The 9,882-nt window shown below is 34.7% G+C and overlaps 1 protein-coding gene across 2 annotated transcripts; it reads left to right on the top strand.

The window, feature by feature from the left end:
* The first annotated feature begins 1,532 nt into the window (after nt 1-1,532).
* LOC107491294 (uncharacterized) lies at nt 1,533-5,371 on the top strand. Of its 2 annotated transcripts, none has more exons than XM_016112125.3 (2): nt 1,533-1,848; nt 2,483-5,371. In XM_016112125.3, exon 2 carries the CDS (start codon nt 2,664-2,666, stop codon nt 5,238-5,240), a length of 2,577 nt encoding a protein of 858 aa, XP_015967611.1. In that variant the 5' UTR covers nt 1,533-1,848; nt 2,483-2,663; the 3' UTR covers nt 5,241-5,371. The 2 variants fall into 2 exon arrangements, with proteins under 2 accessions (XP_015967611.1, XP_052118065.1); XM_052262105.1 differs by lacking the exon at nt 1,533-1,848 and having other exon boundaries at nt 2,690-2,866; nt 2,977-5,371.
* Nucleotides 5,372-9,882: the final 4,511 nt, after the last annotated feature.

Below are 9,882 nucleotides of genomic sequence, written 5' to 3'. Positions count from 1 at the left end.
GCAGTGGGTTTGAAGTGCTCTTTTGGGGTGTCTTTGGGCGGGGGGTTACCTCGAGGTGTCGTGCGGCCATTTATTGGCTGCCATGACTTGGCTTACCTGTTCGTCTTTTTGTATTCCCTAGCGACATTCTGGATTTCATGCATGGTCCGGACCGGTTTGGTCATGAGTTGCTTACGGAAGTCTTCATTCATGAGCCCATTAATTAGACAGAGGCTGGCCACAGAATTTGTGAGCCCGTCAATTGTTAGACACTCGTCGTTGAACCTATCGAGGTACTTCCTCGTGGACTCGTCTTGCCGTTATGTGACTTCAAGCAGGCTGGTCAGGTGTTTTACTTTTGCAATTCTAGCAGTGAACTGTGCCATGAAATTTTTGGATGTCTGGGAGTCTTTGGTACCGTCATACTTCATATTGGTTGGTTTGTCAAAACCCTTTAGTAACTTGGCCTTTAGGATCCTCTCAGTGAACAGGGTGGCTCCCATTATCATGTGCTCACTCCTTGTTTGTTTAGAGTCTTGTTGGTGTCTTCTATCTTCGTCGTCGTAATGGCACTTTGATTCCTAGAAAACACTACGATTCCAGTGTTTTCTGTGACGCCGGTCGGGCGATCTTTTGTTCTTGGTTTCTCGCCGTGATTGGCTCTTGAAGGTTGCTTGACTTGCATGTTCTAGGTGGTATTGTTCTCTGGAAGCAACCCGACCCTCTAAGGTTTATACTATCTGGTAGAGCTCTTGGATTATTTGGATCGCTTTCTCTCCTAGGTCGTCGGTTGTTCTGATTTTATCTAGCTGGCAGTCGTCCTCTCTTGGTCGTTTTCCTATCAGGGATTGGCTGGCGGTGTACGGTATTGGTTATCCTTCCATGAATTGGTGGAGAAATGTCGTTTCGAGGCTCGTGCGTTGGGTTTGGTGGGTTTGATTTGTGGAGATGGTTTGAGGATCGCTCCTCAAATTCTTCCCTCATGTCGTCAAGACTTGGCAAGTCCCAATAGATGGTGCTAATGTACAAGACATCACTAGTATGGATTGTGAGATGGATCGGAGGAACTCGTCGATTTTAGGTGGTAACAATATCGGATCTTCTTAAAATGGTGACAGTGGTATTTATAAAGACACTCTGATATTCAAATCAAAATAGATCTCAAAAATATATATAAGAGTTAGAAATATATAACATACTTGGGAAATATAAAAAGTATTTAGTTAAATTTTGTTATCTTATTTTATCTTATTAATTAAGATAAAAGAGATATTTGATTATTAAATATTAATTGAGTGTGGAACTACCGAATCGATTTAGACCCTGCAAAAGGCCGAAATATGGATAATCAAGTTAAAAACTGCTCCGATGAGAGACTCGAAAATTGAATTTGAAACAGTAAATAATTGTATAAAATTGTCTCTTAAATTTTGTATCTAATAAAATAAATAATATATGTATTTTTTTTTCCCATACCCATCCAGGCACACACACGAACCTAACCACGGCTATGAATCAAACTCGGGGTGACTGTACCCGAGACAAACAGCTTTGCCACTACAACACCTGCCTTCGGCCACATGTACATGTGCTGTTATGTGAGTGTCTTTGAAAGACACGGACATAAACCAATAATGCCCCCATAGGGACTCACGGAGTTATTTAACCTAAATATTTAGACCCAGATCCTAGCTAGAACTAACCCGATTTCACTGACCCACGAACACCGCCGCTTTCTATTTTACTCAGAAAAAAGAACAGCTAAGAAATCCCTACCCTACCCTCCGTCTCCTCCAAAACTACATCTCCCACTCTTATTTGGTCTGCTCCGCTCTGCATCTGCTCTGCTGCTTCCGCTGCCTCCTCAAGGTGCTAAGTTTACTTTATTACATTTCCCCCCAAAACATTTCCACTGTTGACTTCATCTCCTTGCATATGGATTTTCGGGAAAACTAATGTCTTGGTTCATACGCATTTCTTGAACGTATTGGTTGCTTTCAATTTCTAGCTTCAAGCTATTCCCTGAATTCTCATTATATTATTATTATTATTATTATTATTATTATTATTTTGGTAAATTTCTTCCCAGTTGCCGCTTTCGTATTAGGTCAGATTTTATCTGTTATTTCAGTTTTGTTACTCATTTAATCATCTTGCTATTGGAGACCGGAGAGAAGTTTGTAGAGCTTGTGTTTGCGCGTTTGAATTTTTTTATTATTATAATTAAGTTCATTTAGCAGGGTTTAACACTTTTTTATGTTACTTTTGAGGTAATTATTATATTGAAGCATTGTTTACTTGCAAGTGTTTAAAAATTGTTTCCTTGGGCATTTGCAAAGTTTAGGATTGAATCAATGATCCAACCTCCTATTTGTGCATTGCTTGTGTATTGACATTTGACAAGTCTGTTTGTGGTATCAAATTATCTTCAAATCTTACCTTTTGTTTGTGATTTGTTAGTTGGCATTGATGCTTATATTTCCAAGTTACACCGAAACTGCAGGGTTTAGTAGACTGTGAGGAGCATAGCTATTTTTGGAGGCTGGTGGGCTTTTGGAAGATTTCTTTCCTTTATGGATTTAATGTTGGTCTGCCTGGTCTTAGGGAAGTTAAATTAAATTCAAATCCTTCGTTATTGCTCTTGGCTGTAGAACCTGCGTTTAGGTTTCAATCTTGTACTACCCATGGACTGCAATAAAGAAGAGGCCATGAGGGCCAAGGATATTGCTCAAATGAAGATGAAAAACAGGGATTTTACAGGGGCCCGCAAATTTGCTCTTAAGGCTCAGAAGTTATATCCTCATCTGGAGAATCTAGCTCAAATGATAAGTGTATGCGATGTCCACTGCTCTGCTGAGCAGAAATTGTTTGGCAATGAGATGGATTGGTATGGAATTCTTCAACTTGAGCAGACAGCTAGTGATGAAACAATTAAGAAGCACTACAGGAAATTTGCCCTCCTACTTCATCCTGACAAAAACAATTTTGTTGGTGCAGAAGCTGCTTTTAAGCTGATTGGGGAAGCTCAAAGGGTGCTCTTAGACAAAGATAAACGATATCAGCATGACATGAAACGTGGAGTTCCAGTCAACAAAACTGCTTCATCATGTCATAATCAGCAGAAGGCTTATACAAATTCTAATTCTTCGGTGAAAACAAATGTCAGACACAATTTTACAAACTCAAGTCATCGTCAGCAGCAATCCAGGCAGACAGCACAGCAGGGACCAAACAATAGCCGCCAAACCTTTTGGACTAGCTGTCCATTTTGCAAAGTGAAGTATCAGTATTACAAAGAAGTTTTAAATAAATCTCTTCGCTGTCAAAATTGCCACAAGCCTTTCATTGCATTTAATGTGGATAAGCAACGCACTTCACGAGCAAATGATTCAAGTCGGCCAGAGTCTGGACAACATAAAGATGATCAGCATCATGGTACTTCCAAGGAAGGTCCTAGAGCTCAAGGAAATTTGCATTCTGAGCGGTCTAATACAGAAACTTTTGAGAAAAAGGGCTCTGCTAACGTCTCTGGAAAGACCAATGGAAATAAAAAGAGGAAGCAGATGGAGGAGTCAAGTGAAAGTCATGGTGAAATTCATGACGAGGTCAGAGGAAAACAAGCAGCGGGAGGCTCTAAGGAGATGCATGAAAATTCAGAGCATTCTTATCCAGATTTAACCTCCATAGCAAAATATCATCCAAATGTTTACTTATATCCTGATGCAGAGTTCAATGACTTTGACATGTTCAAGAGAAAAGGATGTTTTGTTGCTGGGCAGATTTGGGCTATTTATGATACAGCAGATGGCATGCCTAGATTCTATGCTTTAATCAGAAATGTTCTCTCTCCTGGATTCAAGATCAAGATAATGTGGTTTGAGCCACATCCAGATGACAATGATGAAATCAACTGGGTAAATGAGGATTTGCCTGTAGCTTGTGGTAAGTATAAACCTGGTAGAACTGACATCACTGAAGATCATTTGATGTTCTCTTATATGGTTTCTTTTGAAAACATTTGCGGCAATACTTTTAAAGTGTATCCTAGAAAGGGAGAAATTTGGGCTCTATATAAAAATTGGGATATCAAATGGTACATGGATGTTGAATCACATCAGCAGTATGAATTTGAGCTTGTTGAAATTTTGTCAGATTATGCTGACGGTGTTGGTTTATTTGTTGCATATTTGTTTAAGTTGAAAGGTTTTGTAAGTCTCTTCTGTCGAAGTATGAAGGCAAGTAACTGCCCACTTCAAATTCCGCCAGCAGAGCTATACAGATTCTCTCACAGGGTTCCATCTTTCAAGATGAACGGTGAAAAAGGTGTAAATGTTCCTAAAGGAACTTATGAACTTGATCCTGCATGTTTGCCGATGAACATTGAAGAGATTGATGCTCCAGAAGGTTTGGATATGGAGTTTGGTCATAGTTCATATGGAAGTGAGAATACAACACCTTTGATGACATCTGAGGATGTATCTGCAGGTAAGGGTAATTTGGAAAGAATCAATTTGATGAAGGAAACTAAGGATTCTGTTAATTATTCGGTCAACCCTCATGCTCCCATAGCTTCTACCTCAGAAGCTATTGAAGTCCCAGAGTCTTTGTTGTTTGATTTTGAAGCTGGGAGGTCTTTTGAAAAGTTTCATGTCGGTCAGATTTGGGCATTTTACAGTGACGAGGATGGATTGCCGAAGTACTATGGTCAGATTATTAAGATCAAGACTAGCCCAGATGTGGAATTGAATGTTACTTGGCTTACTTGCTGCTGGCTTCCAGAAATTACTATTAGATGGGAAGACGAAGACATGCTTATTTCCTGTGGCAGATTTAAAATTAATCACACAGTTCAACAGAGTGTTTACAGCAATACCTCTTCTATTTCCCATCTTGTGCATGCTAATCCTGTTGGCGAGGGCGAATATTATGCCATCTTCCCAAGTAAAGGTGAAGTTTGGGCCATATATAAAACATGGTCAAGTAAAATCAAATGTTCTGACTTGAAAAATTGTGTGTATGACATAGTGGAAGTTCTTGGGGGAAACGATTTGTGGACAGAAGTTCGAGTTTTGGAGTTAGTCAGTGGTTTCAGTTCAGTTTTCAGGAGCCAATCAACTGTAGAATTGAGAATCCCGAGAGAAGAATTGCTCAGGCTCTCTCACCAAATCCCAGCTTTCAAACTGACAGAAGAGCATGGCAATTTGAGAGGCTTTTGGCAAGTTGATCCAGGGGCTCTACCAAGCCACTTCAGCTCAAAATAGAAAGGAGCTACGAAATAGTTTTATTGTGTTCATAAATCAATGTATAGCCTGACATCATAGGCAATTTTGCAGACCATACTTTTTGTAACTAGAAGAAACTAATCCTAGTGCGAGTGAATGCAGTTTGTTGATATATCAGCACTATAGATGTAATATTGGTCTTGTTTCGGCTACTCTCGAAGGAAGTTTGCAAGATTTTGAAAACTGGATTGACCGGTTTAACCGGGAACGAGTCTTTTGGCCGGTCTGGTTGACTCTCCAAATTGTCGTGCAAAAAATCGGTTGAACCGGTAAACCGGTTAAATTCAGCCGATTTTCCGAAGGGATGGTTCACTCTTCTTGCAATCAAAACGGTGTCGTCGTTTTAAGAAAAATACAGAACACGAGCAAACCCCACCCTTTTCTCTCGCTCTCACTCAGGCAAGAAAAAGCCTAATCTGTCCCTCTTCGAAGAGCAGCCACCATCCCACTTCAGAGCTCAAACTTATTGCCGAACCTTCTCTCTCTGTATGAGTCTTATTTGTCGCTGCTTCTCCGCTCCTTGCTATGGGTCTCGACGCTTCTCCGCTCTTTGCCATGGGTCGTTGTCGCTTCTCCCTTCTCGCCTTCTTGCTATGCGTCGTTGTTACTTTTTCCCTCCTCGCCGTTTTTGGTTGTTGCCCCTTCTTTGCTCCCTGCCAGTCTTGTCGTTGCTGCCTCTCTGCTCTGCACCGTGTCTCGTCGTTGTTGCCTCTCTGCTTCGCATGGTGTCTGGCAGTCACTGATGTTCTGCCCTCCGTCGAGTCTCAACCTCCCTCACTTTTACAGTTTATTTCTATGGCTAAAATATTTAAATTTTCAACCCTCTAGTCTCAATCTCTAACTCTCTCCAACTCTATTTCTTTGAAACTTGAAATTTGTTCTAAATATGCATATGATGTATTATTGATGATTCTGTTGAGTTTTGAGATATTAATTTTCTGAATTTTTATTTGAATTCAATCTGTTGATATTGAATTAATTCTGCTGGGATTGAGTTATAAATTCATTTTTTTTTTAGTTTAATTTATTAATTCTGCTCAGATTTATTTTTAAATTTAATTTGTTGTACTTGTTTTGGTGACTTGTTATTTTGTTGTCATTGATTCAAAATAAAAATATTGTCACAATTCTATATTGGATTTACTATATGGCTTCATATGATTTCATTGAATTATGCTTATGATTCTTGTGTTGGATGTGCATGTTTTGGATGTTTTAAATTAATGACCTGATTGACTTGCAAAAATTCACATATGAAGAGTTGGTCTTTTAATAATTTTTTTTATATTTAATTAAATTGGTTTAATTATGGTTCGATTTTGGTTGAATTATTAAATTATTAAACTAATAACTTGACTGATTTAATGACTGGTTCAATTCTTGTAACATTAAAAGTTTGTTTGTCGCGGGTCAATTTATTGTAAAATTCATTTGTGGCGTTTGTAATTTGAGAAAGGTCCTTGAAACGCCAAAAATATCTATAAAAGATAAAAACGTAAAAGTATTCTTTGAAACTAAAATCATACAAGGCTATCTCCTTAAAAGTAAACTTTTGCACCAATGCTAACTGAAGTGGGATCTAACGGGACACGCAGGAGCCTTTGATCAATCACTTTTGGTCTGTTTTGCGAAAGGAAACAATCTTGTGTTTATCAGGTGAGTTTCTTTTGTAGTTATTTTTGTTGACATTTTTATCGGATAATTTTTAAATAAATAAATTAAATACTTTCTTTACTAATATATGTAATTTGACAGATATTTATTAATTTATGTAATATTTATTTTGTTTACCATGCAAATGATATAAGTATAAACATTTTGCATAAACGAAATATAGGATATACTTACGATACTCCTACGAGATTGGACTATTAAATGACTAAAAAGATGTTTGTAGCACATTTTAAAACTATATTGATTTAATTTTATTTTTCAATTATTATTTGTATTACATCGATTTCGATAATACTTCCCCATTTAACTATAATCACATAAATTTATATTTTATTTTTTTTAACTGACTAGTAAAAATGACGATTGATATCTGTAGGGGCGCGTACCCTCCTTCGTTCCATCCCTATTTAAAAAAAGGTGAATTATATGGTAAAGATATAAGTTTACAGATTTTTCTTTTAATAGTATGAAAGAGAGATTAATAAAGATAGGACCCACATTTTGAATAATAATAAAACAATAAAAAATAACTATAAAAGGAATTATACTCTCTCTCTATACCACTCTAATCTGTACAATAGAGTTACCCTTAAAAAAATTTCTCTCCTTCTTACTTTATTCTCGTCGTAGATCTCTATATAATTGTCCCTACGAAAAAGGTAGATATCCGCAAGTATGGAGTATCCATGTATATTACCTTTAAAAAATTTTAAAAAAATATTAAGACAAAATCATAACATAATCTAATAAAATTTAATAAAAATTAACATAATTTAACACAATTCAATCACAATGTAGCATAATTTAACATACATATTAAAAGAAAATAAAATAAAAATAATTTCTAACATATAAAATAATATAATTTATTTTAGTAAGTGAGAATATTATAATAAATTCTCATTTGCGAAGATTTAGAAGTCCTCATGATACCAATACCTCTATCTCCGTCTCCATTCTCATTTATTCACGGGGACGAGTCCCATCTCTATGGAAATTTTATGAATCTTCATTTATCTCCTAGTCGCAACAAATTCCAGCACGTACTTGCTTCGGCAGATTTTTTTATTTTTGCACACCCACTTACAAGCATAATCTCTATTCTTTGATTTATATCTCCCTCAATTTTCTTTCTTCATGTTTTTTCAACGGCTGCACATTACACCGTTTTTTGATGTAATTTTTTTAGATTCAGCACTTCATATTGCAAGTGATACATGCTTCAAATGTTCGTGATATGAAGAGTTCAAGTATTATTTAAAAGACATTAGTTTATATTTTTAGAATATTTTAATTTAATTTATTGTATTTTAATTTTGTTTATTTAATTACTAAATTGGACTTTATGTTTGTGGGCTAAAGGTTTTCTAGAATAGTCATAATACAGAATAATTTAAAGGTTTGAAAACTCTTTTTTTAGTTTTGTGATAAAACTATGATGTGGACAATTGAGGTTGAGGGGTGTGTTTGAATTTGCGTTGGAGAAACGCTAAGTTCGTTTGAATTTCTTGAATGCTTCATCTTCATGTTTGACAACATTTTTATCCTGTAAACGCAGAAGTGATTTCTAGCTTTTCCGTTGATCTTTTCACGTTGGATTGAACTTTATGTTCTATTACCAAGTATGTCCTTCATTATTCATATGTTTATTTTTTTATAATATTTTTTTCTAATACTCTCTTATGCATATTATTATTTTTTATAAAACTTCTAGTTTTTTTATACGAGTTTTTTTACTGTTATTGTTATTTCTTTTTTGTATGGAATATTTTTTTACTTTGTATTATGATTCTATTAATCCTATTAGAATACTAAAGAATATTGAGAGTACTAAAAAATATTAAAATTTATTTAAATATTTAAAATAAAATTATAAGATAACATAAAATAATTATTTAAATTCATGTCCTTTTCTGTGATTTTTCATCTAAAAGTGATTTTAAATAATATAATCTAAACAATATTTAGTTTACTATAATACATTTTGAATAAAAATGACCAAACATAAACCACGTTAATACCAACTCACTTTTGATCAAAATCAATTTTACAAAATCAGTTTTATACAAACATTCGTTTGTAAACGGTAATCCAAACACACACGAGGAGTCTCTCTTGTTGCATCGGGGAATTGAGTAGAAGGTTGAGGAGCCTCTTCGATTCAATTCCAAACTATGGCGTTGACAAGTTAGGTTGAAGAGTCATTTCTTGTTGTGTTAAGAATTTGGTAGAAAGTAGAGTGATTTTCAACCTATCCTTTCTGTTTTTATTTTAATGACAATTTATATTTTCTATTCAATTTCAATTTATGTCTTGTTTATCCTTTTATTTATTTATCATTTAGTATCAGTGTTCAGGTATTAGATTAATTCATATTAATCTATATTTGTTCTTCTTTTATCATAAAAAAAGTCTTTATGGCGTCTTTCTTTAAGTTCTTATGTTTTGTTTTCGTTTGTGTTTTATTATTGTTGATTTTATTATTTAAAAAATAAAAAAAGCATATAGTGCAAAAAAAAGAAAAAAATTCGAAAAAAGAAAGAAAAAAATAAAAAAATTATCTTCCTTGTAATTACTGTCTTTTTATATATTATTTTTTCACCTATAAGATTCGAGGGCAAATCTTTTTCGAAGAGGAGGAGAATGATACTGCTTCAAATGTTAGTGATATGAAGATTTTAAGTATTATTTAGAAGATATTAGTTTATATTTTTAGAATGATTTAATTTAATTTGATGTATTTTGATTTTTTTATTTAATTACTAGATTGGCCTTATGTTTGTGGGCTCAAATATAGATTAATAAGAATTAATCTAATACTTGAGTTCTGATACCAAATGATAAAGAAATAATAGGATAAGCAAGAGAATAATTGAAGTTGAATATAAAAGATCAATTATAATTGAACTAAAAACAAAAATGATAGGTTGAAATTGAATACAAAGAG

This window comes from Arachis duranensis, chromosome 5, assembly GCF_000817695.3.
Source record: "Arachis duranensis cultivar V14167 chromosome 5, aradu.V14167.gnm2.J7QH, whole genome shotgun sequence".
Taxonomy (NCBI): domain Eukaryota; kingdom Viridiplantae; phylum Streptophyta; class Magnoliopsida; order Fabales; family Fabaceae; genus Arachis; species Arachis duranensis.
Note: the sequence above shows the minus strand (reverse complement) of the source record. Positions and strands in the feature narration are given on the sequence as shown.

Coding starts and splice junctions, on each gene's coding strand:
- LOC107491294 (XM_016112125.3), top strand. CDS start 2,664: ATGGACTGCAATAAAGAAGAGGCCATGAGGGCCAAGGATATTGCTCAA.